The 26,842-nt window shown below is 41.3% G+C and overlaps 1 protein-coding gene across 10 annotated transcripts in view; it reads right to left on the bottom strand.

Annotated features, from left to right (window-relative positions):
- Window positions 1-26,842, bottom strand: part of TNS1 (tensin 1) — a 401,394-nt gene that overhangs the window by 65,707 nt on the left and 308,845 nt on the right. For all 10 annotated transcript variants that reach the window (XM_081935971.1, XM_081935975.1, XM_081935973.1 and 7 more), the window contains one exon: window positions 2,207-3,955. In XM_081935971.1, the coding sequence (XP_081792097.1) occupies window positions 2,207-3,955 (1,749 nt within the window). The remainder of the gene's footprint in view (window positions 1-2,206; window positions 3,956-26,842) is intronic.

The following is a 26,842-nucleotide window of genomic DNA, read 5'->3' as shown; positions in this document are numbered from 1 at the left end:
GCCCCCCACTGAGTAGGAATGGGGATCTTCAGTTTATTATGATTCCCTTCTACTGATTATAACTGAGTCAAAGGTGCTTTTGACTAGGTGTACCTTGTCCTTTCTATGCCATAAGAACTTTAGCAAACATGTGGAATTCCATTGCTTTTTCAGATATCTAGAATTGCAAAGACAAAGGTCTTCAGCAAAGCCTTTTCCACCAAAAGGGAAACAACCATGGGAATTTCATGCATTTAAACTCATGAACATTGCTTATTCTTACTGAATACCACTCTCTCAGTTCAGAGGATGCAGAGCCGTGCCCAAGACTTCCAGTCCTCTGAGCTTCAGAAAAAGACATGAAAGAAGCACCCGAGGCAATGGAATATTGAGCTTCTGTGGGTGTGGTGGACATTTCCTTCCTAAATCAGCAGCTTGCAGCAAAGACACTAAAAGCTTTTTGCCAGTTCCCTCATTCACTGAATATAAAATCAAATCAATGCCCTGTCTTGTTTGCCACAATCACCCTAGCAGTTGCTGGGTAATTTCTCCCTAGGATCCACTCTATCCAACAATGTTGTATTGTATGTTTTAATGTCAGCTGCTAAGAATTATACATTAGAAATTCAGGGTTTCTTGTGTTTATAAAGATGTCAGTTTAGGGCAAATGAGGCATAGATGCATGGTACCAGCCCATGATTTAGCTATGGCTATCAGAACCCAGAGAGAGCACCCAAATTCAGGGAAGTAGGTGCAGTGACTCCCAAAATCATTTTTTCTCCTTTTGGGAGAAGGAAGGAAGGGAGTTCTCTACAAAAAAACAAAACAAAACAGGAGGAAAGGTTTGTGGTGCTCATTGTTATCTCATGTTACGAAGACACTAAGTACAGATTACAGATATAGTAATGCTATTTAGGCTGCAGGGATTCACACTACTCCTAGGTTGAAGTGGTGGTGGTGGGGGATCCTCTAGTCTTCACATGGGACAATTCTAGCTGCAGTCAGTCAATCAATCAGAACAGAGCTGGAAGGGATTTTGAAGGTCTTCTAATCCAACCCCCTGCTCAAACAGTTGACCCTGTACTATTTCAGACAAGTGGCTGTCCAGTCTCTTCTTAGAAATCTCCAGTGATGGAGCACCCACAACCTCTGATGGCAAGCTGTTCCACTGGTTAATTGTCCTCACTGTTAAGAAGTTTCTTCTTAATTCAAGGTTGCTTCTCTCTTTGCTTGGTTTCCAACCATTGTCCTGCCCTCTGGTGCTTTGAAAAATAAACAGACCCCCTCTTCTTTGTGGCAGCCTCTCAAATACTGGAATACTGCTATCATGTCCACCCAGTCCTTCCTTTCTCTAGACTAGCCAAACCCATATTCTACAACCATTCTTCATATGTTCTAGTCTCCAGGCCAATAACCATCTTAGTTGCTCTTCTCTGCACTTTTTCCAAAGTCTCAACATCTTTTTTGTAATGTGATGACCAAAACTGGATGCAGTATTCCAGGTGTGGCCTTACTAAGCAGTAGTAATGTCTGTTCCTCCAGCTTAGCCAGCAATGCATGAATCAGAAGGTTATCTGAGCTACAGTACAAACTATGCTGGTCCTATCAAAAGCTTGGCATTGGCATACGACGCACTTGCTAAAAATGCTAGCCGTTCCTGGCCCAAGACAATAACCTATGTGAAATACTTGAGATCTTTTCACTCTTCCCCCTTACTGATTCATGCATTGCTATGCATAATTAGGGGGATTTTTTTAGCTATGCATTTTTCTTCACGAATTGCCAGGGCAGCCCTTCCGCTAGGTACATCAATGCTTGAATTTCATTTATTGTGCCACTGTTTGGCCCCTTCCAACCTCTCAATCCTTAACCTCCTAGAACGCAACCTCCTTGGGCATGGCATGCAGATACAGGATGAGGCACCGTACCCAGGCCATTGTTTAGAACTGAATAAATAGTCAATAGCAGCTATTGAAAATCCAGTCATACTTAAGAGAAAGGCCATTGCGAGGGAAAATGAAACATTTTCCATATTATCTGCACTGCGGTCTTTTCATTCTGCATTGTATGGGAAGAGTTGAGTTTATGCCTCTTAATGTGCATGAAGCCATTTTTAACAAAATCAAGTTCCTGAAAAAGCACACATCCCATGACTTACAAAATCCATATTTAAGCCCCTAAAACAGGTGGTTTATTCAAAGGAAAACCCCCACCGAGACTTTCTTACCTGCTACTCTGTGAGCCACCAGACCTTCAAGATGCAACGGCTCTTCCCCTGAAGCCTGAGAGGCTTCCCCCTGATGCTGAGCCTCGTTTAAGGGCATCTGGGGTTGGACTGCTGTTGTGGATGAGGGAGGTGATGTCAGCAGAGGATGCTGCCCTTCCATGACCTTGCATGCTGTTGCATGAGGCCTGGGAGATGTGGGTGGGCTTCCTGCCATCTGGCCAAGGCTCTTTCCTTGTATTACAGTTGGCTGTTGGTTCTGATAGCCATATGGAGAATAGGCCTCTCTGAAATCTTGTGCTGGATACTCTGGTTCTCCAACACTGTTGAGCAATAGTTTCATAGGATGAGCTTTGGGTATTGGTTCAGCCATCTGGGGCACGCTGGAGCCAAGAGAGTTTTGTGAAGGGCTTCCTGGAATCAAGCCAAAAGCATTGGTAGCCTTTGGTTGCACCACATGAGGTCCTATCACAGGCTGGGCAGACATTGAAAGGGCTACTGGGTGTGGCCTGTCTTCTCTGGTAGCCAACGGAACACTCTGGGATTTAGGCATCATGGAGACAGAGGGATCCAGGTCATGCATGAGCATATTGAGAGCTTCAATGGATTGCTCTATTTCCTTCTGGGAGGCAACTCTAGGGAATTCAGGGATGCTTATGCTTTGAGAGGGTGCTGCTTGTGAAGGGCTGGATTGGGGACTTGCACTAGCAAGGCTGGAACTATGGCTGTCTTGGGCACCATCCTGTTGACGTGATGGTGGTCTGCTACCTCCACCTTGTTGCTGCCAAGAGTTAAGCCCCCTCTGGACAGCTTCGCGACTACTTGTGCTCCGCGCTGGTGCTTGAGGAAGCTGGGAGATTTCAACAGTAGCTGTGGGGAAGGACTGGGAGCGATATATGCTGTTTGAGTCGCAGCCATAGGGATAAGGCTGGCTGGCGGCTGGCGGCTGGGGTTGTAACCAGCCAGGGGTGGGGAAGCCATGCTGGTGATAATCCGCCAGATTTTCTTGGGCAGACACTGAGGGCCTGATATGCGCATAAGGATCATGAGGGTGACGTCCCATAATGTTCCGCAAGGCATTCTGGTTGTTGTAGGGATAACCACCGTTGATAACCATCTCCGAATTATGCAGCTTGTCTAAGCCATTGAAATTGGATGAACCGTTGGGTAAAGAATTGAGGCTCTCCATCCGGGGAGCCTCATGATAGCCAATGTCACTGGTGTTGGTAGTGCCATCGAAAGAAGAGAGGGTACCTAAGCTACCCACACTGTGTCCATCCTGGTTGGGCAACTCATCATCCAAAATGTCAGTTTCCCTCTCGGCCACTAAGCCAGCAGCTTCCCCATTGACATGAACTTGAGCTGGTATAATATGGCGTCCCGGTGAAGCAGAAACAGCCGCTGCAATCTCACTGGGGCTGTGGTTGTGCATGGTGGCTTCGTTTTCCAAACCAAATCCACTGAGCAAGCTCTCAAGCTCTCGCTTTTCTTCAGGAGTCAAAATAGGGTTGTTTCCTCCACTGCTGCTGGGAACCGAAGGTGCTGCCTGCTCATCGGTCTTGTCTGTCTTTGTGGAAGCAGTTGAGTTCCCTGAATCGCTGCTGACCGACAGCGTGTGCTCAATGTGGTTGGGGGCAGCAGAGAGGGCAAGCCGGTTGGGGTTGACAGTCCCTGTGCTGCCGTGAAGGGAGTCTTTCTTTTTCACCTTGGCGTAGAGGCTTCCATCCAGAGGTCCTTGGGTGTGCCCAACTTCTGCATGGAAAAGCAGAGAAAGAAGTCAAGGAAATCAACAGTGAAGCCAGATCTGCCAGTTCATGGGTCTCCAAACCCGGCAACTTTAAGACTTACGGGTTTTTAACTCCCAGTATTTTTCAGCCAGCATGGCTGGCCTGAGGAAATCTGGAAAGTCCACAAGTCTTAAAGTTGCCAGGTTTAGAGACCCCTGTCCTAGTTGAAACTTAAAAATATTTCTGGGCTGGTGTCCGCTTTTGATTACCAAGAGAATAAACTTTGCTACTCTACCAATTGAACATATGGTATTCGTGGTATCCAAAGCAGAACATCTAGATTCATTCACAGTTTTTCATTCCATATAGCATCTAACCTTGTGAACTCTCAAGTTTCCTCTTTCATGTGTATGTGTGTGTTATGTATGCGCTTCAGTAGATATACACTTTCTCTTGAGAGCAGGCAATAGAACTTCATTTTTAATGTGGACCAGTGTGCTCACAGTACAAAAAATGACAATAAAAAGTTATCTATCTGTCTATCTTATAAAACATGTCCTCATGTTCTCTGCACCAATCTGCCTCCCTGAGGTCTGCCCCATATCCCATTCCCACAGGAATCCATTGCAGCTGAAGAAGCACTGATGAAACAGAGCCAAAACAATGGCATGGGACGCTTCCCTCCATTCTTTTTCTCCCCCATTATCTGAACACAGGATGTTTTTTATAGCAGATGTATTTCACATCGATCCAATGATATAGGAGACCCAGGGAGGGTGGGGGCGAGGTTGTGAGAGGGGGATGTAAATCTACAAAAATATAAACAGTTTCCTATAAATGGCATTCTATAGGAGGAGCCAAACCTCTGACTTTTGCTGTACACCAGGAACTACAAAATGCAGGAGGATTTTTGGGCCCCTATACAGGTCTGTTTGGTTTTACTTGGCCAGAAAATGAATCTTGGCAACTGCAATGGAGAATATAATGAAAAAGTTGGCTGAATACACATGCTCCTCTCTACTGGTTGCTGGGGAACATAAATGGGAGGACACTTTTATCTCCAGTATTCTGTTTGTGAGTATGTATTTAATCCACCACCGTGGGAACCAATGTTAGTTTAAGGATATGTATCTGTGATGTGTTAGTCAGGAAATTTGACAGATGGTTAAACACACTGCTTCACACTTACCTATACTTGCCCAACCTGTTAATGGCAATAATTAGTGGTTGTTTTTCCAGGGGAAAACAGCTGAAATTTGGTAGGAAAGGAAATGAAAGACTCCACCAATCATATGCCTTAATTTGTCTCCTATTAAAATGATATGGGCAGCACCAGTTGTTAATCTCATTTATAGTGATAGAATAGAAGAGTGATGGCGAACCTTTTCGGCACTGAGTGCCCAAACCGGAACGCCTGTGTATGTGCGTGCGCCGGACTGCCAGAAACCCGAAGACCAGTTGGCTGGGACTCGCGTCCTGTTTTTTGGCCATTTGGGGGGCTGTTTTCATGGCATTTTGGGGGCATTTTGAGGCCAAAAATGGTCTGAAAATGGCCCTAAAAACAGCCTGCTTTTTGGTCTTTTTGGGGGGGGGGGCTTTTTCAGGCCATTTTCTGTGCTCTGGCACCCAGGAATCCAGCTGGAAACCATACACGCCAGAAACCAGAAGAGTAGCTGGCATTGGCACACGTGCCCACAGAGAAGGCTCTGCGTTCCACTTCTGGCACCCATGCCATAGGTCCACCATCACGGGAATTGATCTTGGCGATCAACACAGCAAGTTTTCTGCCAACTCAAAGACTGGTGAGTTGTCTGCCAGTGCCCTAAATAGGACTTTGGTCATAAAGGTCACAGGATAGTATTTTTTGTTTTAACGTTAAATAAATAGAACACAGTCAGATATCTTGCCAGATAAGTAAGATCAAATGTCTATTTACTTTCTTGTATGGAAGATCATAGTTGCAATATTTCACATATTTGATGCTTCAAAACTACTTTCTGTGTGGATTTTAGGCAAGTTTAAATAGGTCCATAATATTTATTTATTTATTTATTTACACACACACACACACACACACACACACACACATCTTATATTTATTCGTAGAGAAAATCAGGAAATATGTTCTTTTTCTTCTTCTATTTTGAAGCCTGTGAATTTTCCTGCAACTGTTTGAATACAATATAGAATGCGCTTGTTCAGGGAGGAAAAATGACTTCTCTTTGGCAAAAAGCCAAAGATTGATTCAGGAACAAAAGATGAACTAATGGAAGAGTGTAGATCAAAAAGCGCTTATCTGCAAAGATCAAGCATTTCCAAAATGGAGTCACAATTCTAGTCTACCACAATTCTTTCTCATGAAGCTCATGGATGCACACACACATACAGCTACATATATCCAAATAGCAACTATTAACAACCATTATGCAGTGGTAGCTACCCTGTTTTTCTGAAAATAAGAACTCCCCGAAGAATAAGCCCAATTGGGCTTTTGAGTGCATGCGCTAAAATAAACCCTCCCAAAAAATATTGCAACACGGCATCAGCCATGAGGTGACCATGCTTGCTGACTCCTGCATCTCAAAAACAATAAGACCTCACCGAAAATAAGGTGAAGTGCTGTCTTATTTTCAGGGAAACACGGTATGTAGAATTTATGTAAGCAAAAACATAAATCCAGCACCTACCTTCCTTTGATTGCCCCAAAATTATACATACACTAAAAACCATCACCAGAGCACCAAGAACACACTAACAGAGAGACAATGTTCAAGAAATACACAGTAGCGCTCAGCATCGAAAATGCAAAAAGCACTTGTTCATTTCATGGCTAGCTGCATACTGCTAGTGTGCATGCACAATCACTCATTCAAAATTTGTTTACACTAACTATTAGGTGGAGGGAACAATGCACACATCCTTGCAAAGCGGCAATCATAAAAATACTTTCCAGGGTTTTCTGCTGATCAGCACTTAAACCTACCAAATCTTTTCTAAGCTCAGTTAAATTATCAACATAATTTGTCACAACTGACCTTTCTCAGAGGGCTACATGGAGTCCAGGCTGCCCAACTGCAATCATTGCTTTACAAATATGGAATGAGCCTCTCACATTCTTCCCAAAGGTTGGGCGGCTGCACATACAAGCCCCGAACAACTGATGAATTTTGTGGGAAAGCCACAAGAAGGATTGAAGAAAAACCTACACTGCTTCTCCTCTTGGGAGTCGTATCATCCCTCCATTGCCCTACAAATTTCCTCTATAAGTCTTCCGGAGCCATTAAGTGTCATCAGTGAGGTTGCATAACCAGAAGAACTGATGGTGGCCACAATAGGCTGATGGTACGGATTTCATCTTAAGAAGTGAATTGTTGAGCATACAACAAAACACATCTGTATTTGGTTAACAGGTCCAAAAGCTGCTCTCTGGTGCCAGTAGAACTCTCCCAAAGCCATCTTGCTGCCAAACAATTATTTTTAATTTGAAAATGCAGCCAGAAGACATACCAGAAGGCATCCTGCATATCGTTCTATTTCAAGGGTCCACGGGAAACTGAGAGGGGCAAAGAGGAGAGAGACTAATCTTGTCCCCAAATACCTCTTCAAGAGGATCACCCACCAATTTAGGATGCTCACTAAAGGAATGGTGGGTAGGAGGTTCTGGATACCTCACTGACCTTGTTCTGTCCTTGGGGTATTTCTACCAAAGCTGCCCCTATAAATAGCAGGTTGGGTCCAAGGAACCATACAGCATATCCCAGAGGAGCCAGGGTTATGGTATAGAACAATGTTGGCGAACCTTTTCGGCAACGAGTGCCGAAACGGGACCATGCATGCATGCATGTGCATGCCAAAAACCGGAGGGAGCAGCTGCCTGGTGCACATGCTGCTCTTCTGGTTTCCGGCATGTGCATGCACACATGAAGACCAGCTGGCCAGTGTGCATGTGTGCACCAGAAAAGGAGCCGCCTGGTGCACATGCGCACTGGCCACCTGGTCTTTCTGGTGCTCCTGCATGCGTGAAGACCAGCTGACTGGCACGCCAGAACCCAGAAGAGCAATGGGCTCACGTGCCTAGAGAGATGGCCACTGTATGCCACTTCTGGCACATGTGCCATAGGTTCGCCATCACGGGTATAGAATAATATACTGCTCCCATTACTGCCGGCATTGTTCAATATATTCCCAAGATAACAGTGAGTCCTCAGAGAGGTGATAACTTTCTGTTCCATTTTATTTATTTTTTATTAGAAAGGTTTTTTTTTTCTCTTTCAAATTCATTCACAAATATACACTCTTATAATTACTATTAACATTTATCTACTCATCATTAATCTTTTATTGTTATTTTCTTACAAATATATAGAATATAGTTTGGGTCACTTTCTTGCCACCCCATGCCTCCATCTTACGTTCCATTTTAGGGATGGCATCTGAGAGTGGCAGCCCCCCTCCCTATTCCCCACTTGGGTAACTGGGCCAATAAACCTTTATCTCAGATCTAGCAGAAATACTAGGTTGCCAATGGCTTTTCACTTGTACAAATTTCTTTTCGTCTCCTGAGATTGCCCAATTCCATCATGAAACAAGGTGCTGTGATGCTTACCTTCCCACCCCATCCATCCCCGCTCTACTTTTCCAGAGTATCCAGCTTTGCTATTTCCTTTGAAATTTCCTTGTTTCCTTCTTCTGGAGGAAAATGCACCAAGGAAATTAAAGTGAGTGTTGACAGAGGTATAGATTTTCCCATTTTCTCACTGAAAACAAAATAGCCTTTCTTTCCCTTCCTTATCCACCAAAGTCCCAGATAGGAGCCATGATGGTATTCACACAAACATCCAGAAAGTCAGAGGGGTGAGGTTGGTAACAGTGCAAGTGCCCACAAGCATTAAGGAAGAATGGAGGTCCCTTCGTCTTCTATAGGGAGTAGCATGCAACATAGTAGATGTGGCATTCTGTCATGTCTGCTCTACGTTACCCAGAATTGTGAAACAAGAGAATCTCACTCCCACCCAGCCTATACCCATTACCGATATGATGATAAAGCAGGTTTACCTCCAATGCTTAAACATTGAAAACTCTGACTTGGTGAGATAATTGCACTTTGTTACTTAATTTGCAATGACATGTGAAAGGAATTAATTTCATAAGGAATTGGGTACCGGGAGTTGTTCCAGAGGACATCAACACAACAACAACACTGCTTGAAAAAAGAATATATAAATACTGGCAAGAAATAAATATATATATTGTGATTTTTTTAATCACAGCAAAGGCTATAGATAGGTATATGTATCTATAGATATATGTGTGTATATCTATCTATCTATATCTATATCATCTATAACTATCTATATCTATCTATCTATCTATCTATCTATCTATCTATCTATCTATCTATCATATATATATATATATATATATATATATATATATATATATATATATATATATATCTACACACACATACACACACATAGATACGTACATACACACACACACATACACACACACACACACACACATGCACACAATAGTGCCACGAACAGGATCTAAACACTTACAAACCATCCCAACCTGCGAAAACCTTTGTTGCTGACTTTGATTAAATGTTATTTCTCTCTTTCTTTTCCAAATTTAATAGAAAAAAAAATCAAGCTTAGGTGAGGCAGGTTTTCCCTCAGCCGTTTTTGTAAAAAAAAAAAAAAACAACCCTTGCTCTGGTGCCCAGTCTAGAAGCAACAGGTGCCCTCCCTTGTTGATCTCCTCTGCTCCAATCATGAAGGCCAGCAGACCCATTCAGTCAAGTGACAGGCAGGGAAGAGAGGAGGAAGAACACTCGTTTGTTTATTGACGCAGCTGCCAGAGTTGTCAAAGATAGTGGGTATTGCAAGGGCATGAAAGAGGGAAGCGGCTAAGTTATCTGTATCGATTCAGACAGCAAAGATTTCAATGCCAAGAGCAAAAAAAAAAGGGGGGAGGAGGAATTGTTCTGTCTTCTACCCACCCCTTCTTGCTCTGCTGATGGAAATTAACAGCCTAGTCAGGTGAGGATAAGACTCTGTATTTTGCTCTTGAATATCTCACCTTTCACCCAAATGGATAATACCACCAGCTGTATCATGTAGAAATATGGCTGGATTTTTTGCTGTTATTCCCCACTTTTTTTTTCTATATATCTACACACACACACACACACACACACACACACACACACACACCTCATTCTTCCTAAACGGAGGTTCGTATAAAGTTATTAAAAGCATCTATAATGAAAGATACTGCCAGCTGGGACCACTTCCAGCTTTCTGGAAATGATGGGAGTCAAATCCAATTATAATTCTGCAAGCCTAGATGGCGTCAGTCAATCAGTTTACTCCGCCGAAAAATTATTAATAAAAAAGGAATCAGTTACATGGCAAACAGCAGATCTGGAGCAAAGCCTCGGGTAGGTACATTTTACTTTCCTAAACGAAAATAAAACAAGTTGTTTTAAGTTTAGATTTCAAGTTTTGCTTAGTAAAGAGCAACCGAATCAATTGATTGATCAATTACACACCATTGGCTATAGTAGTCATTGGCAGGAGTTCTTCCTCCTAATCTGTCAATCTAGGTAAGGATTTGCACCCTTTCTCCCTTGTGCTCTCCTCAGAAATTCAGTGAAAAGTCACTGACCCAAGGATAATAAAAAATAAGTTGATCAAGTTTGTGAAGGTTAACTTCTGCAAGTTTCATCTTCAGAGTTTGTGCATGCAAATTTATAAAAAAAACACGGATGCTTTTCACACAAAAAAGCTTCTCTTAGATAGGAAGAAGAACAGCATCTCTGGATACTCATCCTCCCTTCCTCAGATACTCTGCTGGCACTTGGGATGAAGGATCCAGCCATGTAGCAGATTCTTGGAGACAGTTCTGCCTAAGTCTGTATTAGAGACCTTTATTGCCTGCATAAAAGTTGTGTTGCCTTCTGCTTTGGGAAGTGGGCAGCACCAAGAAGCCCATTCTTACCTCAGCCACAAGACCAAGAGGATCACTTCCCCAAGCAGGAAATTCCTAAATAGGTCCCATTTGCCATTTTTCTGAGTATGGATCACCCTGGGAACAGAACTGAACCCCATCACAGGCAAGACAAACTTACCACTTAGGGAGGGAAGTCTCCGCAGCTGGAGAGAAACTGGGCTTGTTTGTTTATTCTTCAGAGTTGAAGTGCAAGGGTGCTCCTAAACGAGCTCGCCGGAGCACGCTGTCATTCCATCCGTCTCAGGCATGGGAATGAGGCTTATTTTTCCCTTGGCTTGTAGGAAGCGAGTGGGATAAAAACCCTGTCTGTAATTTCAGCCAGTCAGATCCCGAGGGGTTCACTTATCATCCCGTAGTTATGTGATTTCAGGATGACATCACAGAAAAGGCTGAGTGACTGAAGTGCAGAAGGAGTTTCTTCAGCAACCAGCCACTCAAACACAGTTCTCTAGTCACCGAGAGAATTCAAGGGGGGGGGAGTATTTGGAAGAGGTGGAAAAGAGGCGGAGAAAAGAGGCAAAATGACAGAAGGGAGTGGAAAGAGAGTGGAGCAAGAGGGAAGGAGGGAGGGTGAAAAGAGAGCTCCAACCTAAGGGGAGGAGATCAGAGGCACGGCCAAATCATTCCTTTCCATTCCATACTCGCCAAAACATTTCTCTTTCTTCCACAGGGACCTCCTACAACCACAGCAGCATTTCCCAGCTGCTAAACAAAAAAGGCTTAGGAAGGGATTTATTTCTTAAAAACGAATAACAATAAAAAAAATATGACATTAAGGACAGCCGCCTCCTCTAGGCTAATCTGATGGATTTAGTTCATCCAGGAGGGTAGAAAAAGTCCAAAGCAAAACATAACATTCTCCTAATTTCCTGGCACTGGTATTTGATGTGATATTTGCCTCCTCCTTATCAAGCTTCTAGTGCATTCCCATCAGTGCTAATAATGAAGATGCCAGCTTTATCTAACAATGTGAATGCTTTAACTTGCATATGTAATTTACAAGTCCAGAGTTTGTAATTCTTTAGGAAGTGCCTACAGGAGACAGCAGTACTTCTGCGGAGTTTACAACCTGCTTTTCAAAAACTTGAACCTTGGACCTTACTGACTGGCAGAGCAATTTGATGCTTCTGTTAACAGCTGGCAGTAAAACAAGGAAATCTTTAGGATTTGAGTTCAAAAAAAAATTTAAATTCCAGCAAACTCAATATTTAGCTTCTTAAAGTGAAAGCCGATATTTCTGCAGTAAAACAAGGAAAAGAAGACATCTCCCTTTTGTTTTGGACCTAAAATTAAGTAATGCCAAAAATTGTCCAGAAAGGTGGGGGCCAATCCACAGCATAGCAATAGCACTTAGACATATACTGCTTTACAGCTCTCTCTAAGCTGTTTACAGAGTCAGCATATTGCCCCCAACAATCTGGGTCCTCATTTTACCCACCTCAGAAGGATGGAAGGCTGAGTCAACCTTGTGACTTCCACATAGTAGCATGCGCCTCTCTGCTCAATTCCACTTCAATAATTTATTCAAATATTCATTTTCACAGGTCATCAAAAAGGATCAGAAATCTCTTGAGAGGGGAAGAACATTGATGTTGTTTTGCCTAAAGCCTTGTCACCAAGTTGTGAACCAGCTCATTTCTAGATTCTGCATTCAATTTGCATTCCATTGTATTGCCAATTCAAATACATATTAGTGGCAATCAAAACATTGTGCCAGTCTTGCCCAGTATGGTGTCCTTCAGATATCTTGAAACTATAGTACCAAAATTCTAGCTAGAGCAGGAATGGGCAACTATGGCCCTTTAATGAACTGTGGACTTTTAAAGGGACCACTGTTGCCCATCCCTGAGCTAGCGCACCAGTTTGGAAAATGCATGCCCACGTTAACTGCTGTAAGGAATTAGCAATCACTGAAGTTGTAACGCCAGTGCTACAATGCCTCAATAATAACGACTTCTTCCTTGAAGTCTTTCTCTCATTATTTCTCTGTGCTTCTGAAATCCAGCACAACTAATGCAAAATGTTCAAAATTGATGGAATGGGGAAATTCTTAAAGTTCCAAGAGAGGAATTATTGAGAAACCTCAACTATTTCTACAGCATTATACGTCTGAGAAGATGAGCACTTCATAGATATAGTTTCCCCCATCCTGGGAGACCTTAGCATAACTCCAAACCTGGATGCTATTTTCAGAAAAGACATCATATTTGCAGTTCCCCCACCCCGCGCACACACACACACTCATAACGCATTACATTTTGGGATTGGGCTGTGTGCTTTTCTAGGCTTCTGCACTGCAGCAATCTAGAAGCCTCCCTGCCAGCCTCTCATTCTGCACCTTGACATCTTAAACCACAGAGGAGGCTTAAATCCATGCCAACAAAAGGAGATGTAAACCAAGAAGGTAGATTCCTCTCCCTTTAAGTCATCTGCTGAATGTCTGAGAAGCTCCCGTCTCCCTATTGGCAAGAACAAGGGGGGAAAGAGGCAGAAAGAGTAAAGGAGTCAAATGAAATGATGGAAACAAAGCCCTTACTAATGGGAGTTTCATATGGATTGTTGATAGCTTTAGCAGGCGAGGCAGACCAAAGCCACTACAGTACTCAAAAAGATCCGCAGCCAACCACTCTCTGTCCTGCGCCTTCTGCTTTTTTGTGGTCTGAAAGTGTATTGATTCTTGTGGTCTTTTCACTCATGAGATTATTGGCTCTTATGTCCCCGCGTGAGACAGATTTCTGTTCTGTCTCCCCTTCTCTTTCTGGCAGATGCCAGAAGACGAACAGAGTCCCTCTCACTTCATCTATATATGATAGTAATCAATAAGACTATTGTAGGAACACTAGATAGTCCCTCATAAAATTCTTAAGTGAACAAACACCTCCTACTCACAATTACATGCACAATTACTAATAATAACAATGAAGAATCTAGGTATTGTGCAAAGAAGTAACGGTTAGCAAGAGAGATCATTTACTAAACTTCAATCTACATTCAATTATTTTGTGTTGAAGGATAAAAATTGTCCCAAGCCTATTAGTTATCTATATTTATATTTCATATTTTTAAACTGCCCATGTTACTCAAAGAGAGGCTCTATTATCCCCAAGAAGTGAATATTCCACTGATTAGCAATTTTCTCATTGGTGGAACTTAACCATTCCTTGCAAATTACTGTTCAGATGCGTACAAAATTTCATTAAAGAGTTTGCATTTACAGGTGTCACTGTGTAATTTTCTACTCTCTAAATTCTATCAAGGAATGTTTTAATCTTCTGCTTCAGTAAACTCTGTCCTATTCACACCAGTGATTCGATATTTGCCAGTCCATATGCAGATTTGTTTGATAATTTAGGAAAGTATCAGACTATCTACATGTGCTCTGAATGATAAATGTTAACTTAAAACCCATTTCATTATTCAGAAAGGCAATCATACAGCCAATAGGAGTTAGACACAGAAAGCACACCCATTCCTTATTGTTATTATCATTGCAGTACATTTACCTCTGAACTAGTGGGTTCACTAGAGTTGAGACATAATAATATTGAGCCAATATATTGTCACTTTATGAGGATATCGTAAAAGACAGGTTGTAGATTATAAAAAGCAAGTATAGCTGTTTAGAATATCTTGCAGGTGAATTTTGTGTGTGGGTGACCAAGGAAAATATACGAGGTTACACATGAAGCTGGGGGAATTATAGGAACTAGTCCAAAAGGGCTCCAGATTGACAAAATCCAAATTATGGAATGGAATTCAGAGCATGTCATGTCTACATGATACTAAATATGATATATTAACGTCATGCCCATCTCCTTACAACTTTTCTGGAGCAGTTGGGAATATCTGAGGAATCAAATGAGTGTAGTGGGCATAAAAGATGTAAAAGAGGGAAAGAGGAGAATGAATGAGTCATGCCTGGAATGAACAAGCTTCCTTCAAAATTGGGTAGAGCTGTAGCGAACTAATACTACTGAAGTCACTTCAAGGTGTTTGTGAAGTGCACCTGTCAACAGGAATTAGAATTAGATAATGGAGAACTGCAGGTAAGTTCCCTATGGTGAATTAAAACAACAACAATTCCAAGCTCCTTCACTGAACATTTAGAGAATTATAATACCACTAGAGTGATAGTAAATCACAGGGAAAAACACAGAAAAACAAATCGAACTTTTTCAGTGAATCTACATCATAGGTTCCTTTCCTAGCAAAACTGACCTATAAAGAAAATAATTTCACCTTTTCTTAAACTTGCATTGGAAGTTTTAAAAATAAATAGTGTGTGGGCATTTGGTCCTAGAGATGTAATCAACCCTATATAGTGGTGCTATATATAATTATCCAACCAGTATTTGGCATAAATCAGTGGCTAAATATGAACAGCACCCGCTGTAATGCAGTACTTAAAAGCATTTAAACAAGGTGGCATATACAAATGAGCTATGAGTACGATTCTTTGCCCGCATCCCAACCCCACTGTCCCTTAAATATGATGCATATGAGATTTCATACATTTCCCAGGATAAGCAACCCAGCCTACCAATACAGGATGGCCACAAATACACAGGGACTGAAGTTGCTGCTAGGAATGGTCTGTTGATATTCAATCTTACATGCTTCCCCCATGAATGTCCCTTAATCATTTCCATTTCTTCAGTATCCCAGCATCAATAGGATACTTACAGGAGTTCCCACTCTTGTCTGTCCTGCAGGCTATTTATGAGAGAGCCATAAAACCCTGAACAAACAGGATAAATATGGTGTCTTACAGATAAAGTCCCTTAAATAAACGCTAAGGAAGATCTATTTCAACTAGACTTAAATGACAGAGGCCAGATTTATTTTCTCCCCCGATGGTAGAAGAGATCAGGCTGAAGTTTTAATTCCGTGATGTCCTGAATTAAATTCAGAATACTATAACTTTTAAAGGACAGAGGTTCCTGTTTAGGACTTACTAGGCAATCAATAAATGTATTATCTATATACAGTTAACTTCCTTTGTATTTCTATTAGAGCTATATTTCTGAGTTGTTTCAGATGGTCTTGAGGATAATACTAATTTAAAATTTGATCTCGCATAATTTAAAATTAGCTACTCTGCTATTTGACATTTAATATGGGACAGGATTACCCTCACTATAACAGACCAAGTTAGTTCTTAGCCCTTCCATGGCATCAGAGGAGCTGTGCTGTGTGTGTGTTTTAAATAATTTAAAACCATTCCTTTAAAAAAAATGTTGGTAAATTCCTTTGAACTTCATTTATATGGAACTAAATAATGGAAATGGGTTAAATCATACATTATTTTTGTCTGTGCCAGTCTGAATTCTGGGCCAATTTGGTAATTTTGCTATAAATTATTAATGCTAGAAGAAAGACAGACAAAAGCTGAATCACTAATTCCCTAGAACAGCTTGGTTGCTTTCACCATAATTCTTTCATTCTTAGCAACGCAAATAGGGAGCACTTATGTTAAAAGAACTGTTATAATTCCAATTTGTTTTCAAGCACAATTCAAAGTAGTGCTGAAAACATTTATAGCTTTAATGGGCCTTGATCCAGTTTAACATTAAAGAACATCTCCTCCTACTCTTTGATGACAGTAGCCACAATTTTCTTTCTTGTGGTGAAATTGGCTCCCCAAAGAGGCTCTCCACACCAGCTAAATTTATTATTTAGAATAATATTACAAGCTTCTCTATTTCAACAGTGTGGAGATTAGGAGTCTTATTACTTGTCTAAACTTTCCTATCTTGTCTAAATTTGTTTTAAACTTTTTTTTACTGATTCCTTTAAACATTTTATTTGCTGAGATTGGGAAGTGTGGGTTTAAATTCCACTCAACCATGGAAATCATTTAGTGGTTTTGCCCTAGTTATTATCAGGCAATGTTAAAGGTAAAGGTTCTCCTCGCACATATGTGCTAGTCATTCCTGACTCTAGGGGGCTGTGTTCATCTCCATTTCAAAGCCGAAGAGTCAGCACTGTCTGAAGACGTCTCCATGGTTATGTGGCTGGCATGACTAAACGCCGAAGGCGCATGGAACACTGTTACCTTCCCACCAAAGGTGGTCCCTATTTTTCTACTTGCAGTTTTACATGCTTTTGAACTGCTAGGTTGGGAGAAGCTGGGACAAGTAACAAGAGCTCACTCCATTACGCGGCATTAGGGATTTGAACCGCTGAACTGACCTTTCTGATCGAAAAGCTCCGTGTCTTAGCCACTGAGCCACCACATCCCGCTTATTATCAGGTAGGGAAGTTAAAATGAGGTGCAAAATTCAAGACGCCTTCTTGAATTTCCACAGAAAATATGGTATGTGCAAATAAAAATGCATGCTTCTTAATAAGACAGTTATGGTGCTAATATTCCTGAGGTTCCAGAGTGCCATGTTTGACAGAACTATGCATTTAATGATGAAACCAGTAAAAATAAGAAGTGGCTAGCAAAATATAGAAAAATTGCAAACTGCAAGGAGACAGCCAGCAATTAATATATGTGAATTTCTAAATGCATCTCAGCCAACAACTGATTTATTCATAATAAACTACAGTACACAAAACCAGGATTACAGTAAAGAACAGCAAAGGCTGGGACTTCATTTTCTTGTGATGCTCCTTTGTAGATTGTGTGATCCTTGTAATTTTCTGAAAGTTCCAAAAATCATGATCTACAACAATGTAGGTTCTTTTGTTGTGCTTACTCCCCCCCCCCCCCCCGCAGTAGTGTACTTCCAATGCTCATTTGTAGCCTAGATGATCTGCATAGGAATGTTTACTTTTTCACGAAAAACTTATTTTGTGCTGGATCACCTTGAACCCAGATCAATAAAATGGACCAAGATTCTGTGGTGAGAATAATAAGCAGAACATTTCAAAACCAGGGCAAGCAGATGAGCCCTTTGCCAAGGTTGAGAACTTTGATCAATGATTGCAACATTACTATATTTATTGTCTAATGCAAACTAAGGGGTTTTCTTGGTGATACTTGCTACAGTAAGTAATGTATACACATACAAAGCAGAAAAGGGTAATCATAGCAGCACATGGAATGCTCCAAGTCAGCAGTTTCTACTAATAAAAGCTATAAGGGTGAGGCTGGTCAAAAGGTTCCTATAGAGATCCTGGGATAAATTCTGCAGAACCTGACTGTTTAGATCAAATTCAGATTAAGGAATCTTCCCTGCTATCCTGTCAGAGCTGAAGAGGTTTATTGGATGAGAAGCGAAATGTCTTCAAAAGAAAAAAAAGAAAGTCCAGTTGCCTCCTGAAAAAGCAGCTTTGGGACAACAATGACTTCTGGGTGACAGAAGTATCTGAATCTGAACCAATGTATTTCATGGTTCTTCCTTCCCTATCTATTGTCCTAGCTCATGACTACAATTTCATCTGGTTGAGGCTTTTTGTGAAATTTGAATACGGTAATCCTCATTCCAATATACATGCTTAACAACAATTGCTAAACATGAAAAGCAGTAGGCATATGGGATTTATCCTGGCATTTACCATAGAGTATAATCATGGTTTCCATTTAACAGACAAGGACATTTAAACCTAGGCGACTTGAATGAAGCATGTCTGTTCCATAGTGATACTCAAAAACATTTGAAATCCTACCTAAAGCCAATATTTATATCACAATGTGTACGAGCAAGCCAGAGCAGCGAAATGCTTATGTGTCTTAAGCAGCTGTTGTGTGTATTTTCCATGCCACAACCTGCCATGACCTCACTCACAAACCAGATATAATTCCGCTTACCACTCTTCCTTCGCTTGGTGTGAAGGGGCATGATTTACAGGGAGGTGAGTACTTCAACTTAGTGAATTAAAACTGATACCAACAATGGGGAGATATCAACATACTGAACTGTAAATAACAGTGTGAACTCAGCAAGGAAGGCATGGAAGATATCTAAGGGCAAAGAGCCTGCCTGAAAAAATATGGATGGATGGATGGATGGATGGATAGGATAGGATAGGCACAATTATTGTATGAGTTCATAGCACAAATATGTTGATTAGCAAGGAAATGCTTATAAAACATACACTTTCATCCATCAAGGATGTCTCCAAAGGACACAGAAGAGATATTTCTGTTTATTCTGAAAAGCCACAAGGTTTAATAATCTCCTCTCCAAATATCTTTTGAACTCTTTATTACATATGCACTTCTAATAACCAAATTTATTGTGGAAAATGTACAATCTCTGCTTGTATAACCTTAGACAATCTGCCTGAGTGTTTTGAATCACAGATTTAATTCGTAATATATTTTGGTTAGCGATTGCAGAACTGGTACGGGGTCAAGTAACATGTTTCACAGCATTTAAAATTAAGAGGGTTACAGGTATGCCATCCAGGAGTAATTCTCCATTCACTCATTTCTTAATGAGTGAAGATAAGATGAAATCAATTATGCTGGAAAACAATTCTGTAACCCCTCAGCCTATTGCAGTAGCAATATGTATGTGTGGATGTACTACAGTGAGAAAGTACATTATGGATCGCATCAACCCGGGAATACATACAATACATCTAGAGCAGAGGTATCAAACTCAAAGCCCGGGGGCTGGATCCGGCCCACAGGGTACTTAGATCTGGCCTGCAGGGCCATCCTGGAAACAGAGGACTGACCCGCAGTGCTTCTGCCAGCGAAAACGGGTTCCCGAGCTCTGTTTTCAGCTGCCACGGCCTCCTGCAAACCTCTGCCAGTGAAGATGGAGCTCAGGAGGGTCGCACGCTGCTTTCCTGAGCTCTGTTTTCACTGGCAGACAGTTGCAGGAGGCCATGGCAGTTGAAAACAGAGCTTGGGAGCCCAATTTCGTTGGCAGATCGCTCGGGCGACCACAGGCACCCCCGACAGGAGTGATGTCAAGCTGGCCACGCCCCCTCTCCGAGCTCAAACACAACCCTGATGCAGTCCTCAATGAAATTGAGTTTGACATCCCTGATCTAGAGGGAACCAGAAGAACAGTGTTTTCTACAGTGGCTCCCACCCTCTGCAATATCATTCCCCCAGATATAGGTTACGCCCACATCTTGATATTTTTCTGGAAGGGCCTGAAAATATGGTTCTGTGAGCAGGCCTAGGGACCCCAGATAGGCATAGAATCAATCAAATAGTATGCTTGTGTTTGTTGTTACTGCAAGGGTGAGAGTGTGTGGTTAAGAGGTAATTTTATCTTGTGGAATTATAAAGGTATAAGACGCTCAGTCACCATGTGTGATTGGGAAATCATATAAATGTGTTTAATAAATACATGTACAAGAAAGCTGCTACACACCATTGTTTCTTAATATGTGTGAGAGAATATCTGAGAATGCACAGCACAATCTTCACATGACAATAAAACATAAGGTACTCCTGGGTTAAAAACTTTTTGTGCTGAGTTTTGTGTGCCTCGGGCAATTTTAAATTCTTAGCTGGTTATGTTATAGACAAAATTACCAAGCTTACTTTACTAGGGCCTTGAAAATGTTGGAAAATTACTGAAGATAATTTCCAGTTAAGTTTCAACCAAGCACATTCCCAGTCAATCCTTATATCATGTTCAGAGCAAGCACATATGCCACTCAGCACAGCTAGAAAACACATAGCTTGAAGTTTATTTGCTAAACATCAGCACATTTATTTGCTAAACATAAAAAGCATTTAACAGGCAGAAAGCAAGGGGAAGAAAGATATGAACAACAGGCACGAGCAACCATCATCTACAGCTATCAAAAGGGGCAGAACTTCCCCAAACCACTAGAAACCATACTGTGGGTAAATTAGCATGGACAGTCCCAAAGGAAGTAGTCTTGGTTACTCTACCTCAGGGGTATCAAACTGGATTTCTTCACGGGCCAGATCAGCATTGTAGTTCTCCTCCATAGGCCAGGGTAGAGCGGGGGGAGATGGGATGGATGCCTTCTGTAGCACGGGGGACGGGGGGGCATGCACGGCACCCTCCGCCCTGTTTTCAGCTTTCCCAGCCTCCAGCAGCACTCTGCCAGCCAAAAGTGGGCTGTGTGGAAGCCTCCCAAGGCTCCCGCATGATCCGTTTTTGGCCTTCCCAGCCTCCAGCAGCACTCTGCCAGCCAAAAGCAGACAGCCCGTTTTGATTGGCAGAGGCACCGCACACTGGTCCTTTGATATTTCCAAGCCAGATTGAAGCACCCCACAGGCTAGATCTGGCCTAAGAGCTTTGAGTTTGACATCCCTGCTCTACCTTAACCCTTTTATGTACATAATGGTGAGGGATCCATTATGTACCATAAGACATAATAGCAATATAGATCATGCTCACATTATGCACGTTGCTGAGATCTAACTCCAATGAAGTACTTGAAACAAACCATAACCCCTACCTTGTAAGCCAAAAGAGCTAAAATTGTTCCCATAAATGCCAAGAAACCAGAGTGTGTTTCTGAGTTTACAGTTTAAGGAAAAACTAAATAGAGGAAGTCCTTGACTTACAGCTACTTGTTCAGTGACTGTTCAAAGTTATGACGGCACTGAAAAACTGGTCTTCATACTTACAACTGTCAGCATCTCTGCGGTCACATGATCAAAATTTGGGCCCTTGGTAACAGGCATGTATTTATGACAGTTGCAGGATGCTCACATAATTGCCATGTGTGATACAGGTGATATTCTGCTGGTTCACACCAGTTTGGGCAAACCGATAGTGGCGGCAGCATAAGGCTCTGCCCACCCACCCAGACATCATCACGGACCTTCTGCGCATGCCCAGACATGGGCATGCTCCCGCTACTGAACTGGTAGCGAAGAAAAGAGGATGCCATTACTGATCTGTGACTTTCCCAGCTGGTTTCCAACAGCAAAGTCAAAGTTAACAACCATGTGATTCACTTAACAACCAGGTTTCATTTAACAATCATGGCAAAATAGCAACAGCACTTAAACTTGTATATCACTTCATAATGCTTTACAGCCCTCTGTTAAGCAGTTTACAGAGTCGGCATATTGCCTCCAATAATCTGGGTCCTCTTTTATCCACCTCGGAAGGATGGAAGGCTGAGTCAACCTTGAGCCGGTCAAAAGAGGTCATAAAATTGGACATGACTCACTTAACAACCACCTCACTTAGCAATGGAAGTTCCAGTCCCAATTTTGTGATCCTAACTTGAGGGCTATCTGTATATAGCTTGCTTAGTGCCTATAACATTTTATCCGGATATACAATGGATGCTAGTGCATAAGTCAATACATCCCTTCCTTTTTTCCAAGGGCAGCTCAAATTGGCATACATGATTCCCTCCTCCTCCTCCTCCTCCATTATTTTTAATACACCAGTTAAATTGATATATAATGAATCTTCTTAGGTCACCTGTTAAATTTCATGGCTGACTGAAGATCTGAACCAGCAACTCTTCAATCTTTCTCCATCCCACTATAAACAGTTCTATACTTTGCTGTTCGTGGGAGCTAAATCAGAAAAAGGAGGAGTCTTTAATTAAACTACAGTGCCTACCTGGAACGAGGAAATACTAAAATTCAAGGTAATGTAACATGCGATTACACAGTGATAGGAATATTATTAGCCATTTGCACATAACTGGCAGCTGAGAATAAATATTGGATGACACCAGTGCTGGGTTTTTGTTTTGTCAGCATACACAAATGGATTTACAGTCATCCTCCCACCTTACCTAGTGAAACCCCTCCCCCCCACAACAAACCCATTTCAAGGCATACAGACACAAGAAATGGTGCTGTTGCCTGCCTTGCAGCAAGCTCTTCTGGCAAGCACGTTTGTTGGCATGACACCACTTGATAATTAGAGTGCAACAGGAGTGATTGCTTCTGGCAGCCTGTCAGGACTGGAGCAAAGATACATTCTTCAAGCTGCTAATCCTGTGTTTCAGAGGAGCAAGCATGGGACTTGTCAAAGGATCCTACCAAAGAGTTATACCTGCAAAAGGCTTCTTGAAATGCGGAGGGAGGTTTCTGGGATTGAAATTCACTGTCCCTCCTCCCCCTCATTGCTTCTTTCTCAATTTACTCACCCGAGGGCCAGATTTAAAGTAAGGTTATAATAAATTGAAAAAACCCACATGCTGCTTGATAAATCAGGCTGACAGTTAAAAATCTGCTCCCTTTTTGTAGATATCCTCAAGCTACTACTGGACCGTTTCCCCATATTAACTAGCTCGATTGCTTTTTTGTTGTTGTTGCAATTGGAAAATTAAAAAGTCCTGTGGAAAACGACCCAAACCCTAAGTTTTTTGTGAACAAGAGCCCTTTCTATTAAACGGAATGGGACAACTCGCTATGGGCAAATCACTAGTGCCTACTCACCATGGCTAAGTAGCCATCGGACAACTTACCATGAAACAATTCAACAACTCAATTTAATTATTTTAAATAATTTAATTTTTTTTAAAAAATTTGTCATTCACATTTCGTTTTATCCCTCCTTTTGCATCTTTTCTTTAATGATTTTATTCCACCCTTTCTTTGACATTAGTGTAACTCTTGTCCTACAGCAAGCTGTCCAGGTGTTGCTGCCGGTTCGCTTCACGCGTGTACTGCTTGCTTTGCGTATTGGTCGCATATTCGCAGTTCAATGTAAATTGTTCTGCACATGTGCAGGGACCATTAAAAACTAATTTAAAAAACTTGCCGGTAATGGCAGCAGAGACTGGGGAACAGGTTTGGGGCGTGGCCAGCCTGGGTCGCTTCCGGTTCTGTGACCCAAAATACCACTACCAGTTCGCCCAAACTGTTGAGAACAAGTAGCAACCCACCTTTGAAGCTGTTGCATAGCAAGTTGGCAATGGTGAGTTGTCTAGAAGTGTTTTGCCACAAGTTGGCCATGGCGAGTTGGCTGCAACAAGTTGTCCTAGATCCCTTTTTAAGGCAATGGTAATTTTAATTAGCACCAGGTCTTAGTTTGTTTTGATGGGGAGGGAGGATTCCATTGTCATTTATAATATATGACAGAACTTGTGTTCTAACCACCTTTCAGTGCTTCTGACACAATGAATTGTTATGCATTCCTCTTCTTATATTGCATACCACAGCATTGTTAAATCACTATGCCAGGCTGTAGCTTTCTAGAATTTGTGATTAAAGAATACACTGTAGGCTTCATGATACCGGTATTAATATTCACATCTATATTGCTTGTGATCTCTAAGCTCAATGCTAATCGCTTGTTGAAATTCTGAAGTCCCAAATTATTTGGCATTAACTGATTGTGGTCTTCCCAAGAAAGAAGGAAAAGGGGCAATTCTCTGGATCACTGCCTGCCTCTGTTTTCGGGATCTAAGACACATCTGTATTAGTACTCTGATAGGCTAGTATGGTTTCTATGGACAGCATTTAGTCCTTCCTTGTTCAGTGCTGCAGTTCAGTTTCACAACTGATATTTCATCAAGTTAATCAGGTATGGGACCAGATTCAGCCTTCCTCCCAAGACTCAGGTGAAGCAGGACAAGCTCTAGAAAACAATGTAGAATCTGTGACAATTCTTCCTTTTGGAACATTATTGGCATTGCCTAAGTCACATGACCAGGATTATCATGCCCAAAATAAATTTGCAAGTGAAGTGAAAGAACTTGCCAGTGGCAGAGAGAAATGGCATATGTGCTTTAGGGGAAAGAAAATATAGTGGGAACTTAACCCTAAAAGGGTGGCATTTCTTGAAAACTGTAAACTCTAAGATGGCAAGAGTTGTAAACTCTGGGTCTTTTTCTAGGCAGACACAAGATCCCCATGTTTTCTGGACTTTTACTCAAAAATTCCTGGAGTTGTTCCTCCAACTTGATATAGGTTTTCTCTCATTAGATCTGGAAATGCTATATACTAGTTAAAGTCACTTTTATATACATATACATATACATATACATACACACATACACACATATACATACATACACACACATATACATATACATATACATATATATATGTGTGTGTGTGTGTGTGTTGTATTTGTGCTGATAAATAAATAAACACAAACATAGCAAAGGCAACATTAAAAATAAAAATATGGTTTTCTGCCTGCATGGTCTTCTGTAATGAGCCGAAGGACAGAAAGGGGGAGTAGTGAGCTCCCTCCCATATTTGGGCATACCAGGCGTTGTAACACAAATACATCTGAAGCTACATAATCTGAAGCTACATAACAACTAGATCTTTATAGTTTTAAGGACACCTTTTAACTAAGAAATCTCTTCATTCATTGTCATTTATTATTTTCTGGCCCGTTTTCAATGATAATAGTACTTCTGTTTTGCAGTATGCGGCTAAGGATAATGCAGGACAGACATGCACTGTGGTAGCAACAGTCCTTCATGCAATCATTTTGCTGCTTCTCCTTTTTCTGTACCTCTCAGGCAAACCCAAATCTGATCCAAGGAATTCTCCCGAGAAGATTTGAAGTATACCAGGAGAGTGAAAATCCGTTCCAACAGTATGACCACATCTTGCATGAAAAAAAATGGCTCAGGTACAGTCATCACAGGAAATCTTGGCTATATTATCTCTAAGACAATATTCTCAAATCTAGCACCTCCAAATCGGTTGTATAACAACCCATTTTCCTCAATCATCTCATTCACCAAAGTGACAGTAATTATAAACTAACACATCTGGAAGGTCGCGGGCTGAGAAAAATTCATTTAAGACCCTGCAAATCCATTGTGAGTCTAGACCGGGGGGGGGGGGGGGGAAGGGTGTTGCTAGTATTTGTAACATACCACCTGCAAGATGAGATTTTCCAGTCTGAAAGAAAGTACCGTAGCTTATAGCCAAACAGCAATTTCTGGCTATAGATAATGTCATTATTTGAAATACAACAGAAATAGGTAATTCATTCTCTGATTATCAACCCCCATCAACATTCATCCCTTTGTTTTTGTTTTTTCTGAATCTTCTTGCTTCATTAAGGAAAATCCTCACATTTCAGTGACAAATTACTTGTTATGAGCTTCTGACCTTCCAGTGTGCGGCAGGAAATTAAAGGTATACTTTTACATCTATCCCATTTCAGCCTTCCTTAAAGCACAAGGTCTGGTTGAATGTTGTACTTTGAGAATTAAACCACCATGGCCCAAAGCCTTTCCATTCCATTCTTTTATGAAAGCCAGATTCTTTGTGTCTTTCCTATCAACATATTTTGGGAAAGAAGGTCCCATCTGTCCATTTTTGCTCTGACTTCTTCAGAGGTACTTCACAACTAACAGCCAAACTCATGCTGATTCCTGAAGGACCAAATGGATAATATTTAATTATCTGATCTAATAAGGCAATTGCCTCTCACTTTTAGTCCCCTGCACCAACCATATTTCTTCATTTTCAAATCTCTTCTGCAAAATAGAATATACAGAGAGGCACTTTAACAAAAAGCCAGGGCTCCTTGCCACACTGAGAAATGAAATGCAGAGCATTCCAGACATTACATAATATCTGAAGCACAAGAAGTTTCAGGTCATTTGCTTTGGATAGAGACAAAACTGGGGTGGCTTGCATTTCCATAGAAATTCACCCCTTCCAAACTAATCAATGACCTGAAATACCACTTCTAATCTGGGGTATTTTCAAATGTTATGATGCAGTTCTTTGATTTTACAAAAGATCTATACAATAGTGTTCAATGAAGACAATGGAGTTAACTTCACTACTCACAGAAACTAAAAACAAATCAAAACCCTTACTACTTTTGCTCATACTCTCTCTCTCTTTTTTAATTAAATAGAAAGTTTCCAGTGTCACTACTAAACACAAAAGGAAAATGAACCAAAATCCTTTGAACAGACTTTTGGCTCAGTTCATCTGAAATGCTTTTTACTTAACTGCCACATAAAGATAATCATCGTTAATGAAAACTTCAGAATTAACAAATGAAAATCCCGTTATTGTCTCCATATTGACTCTGTCTCC

Source organism: Natrix helvetica (assembly GCF_964273705.1).
Source record: "Natrix helvetica genome assembly, chromosome: 1".
Lineage (NCBI taxonomy): Eukaryota > Metazoa > Chordata > Lepidosauria > Squamata > Natricidae > Natrix > Natrix helvetica.
The sequence above is the reverse complement of the archived record's forward strand: the minus strand, read 5'-3'. Positions and strand labels throughout refer to the sequence as shown.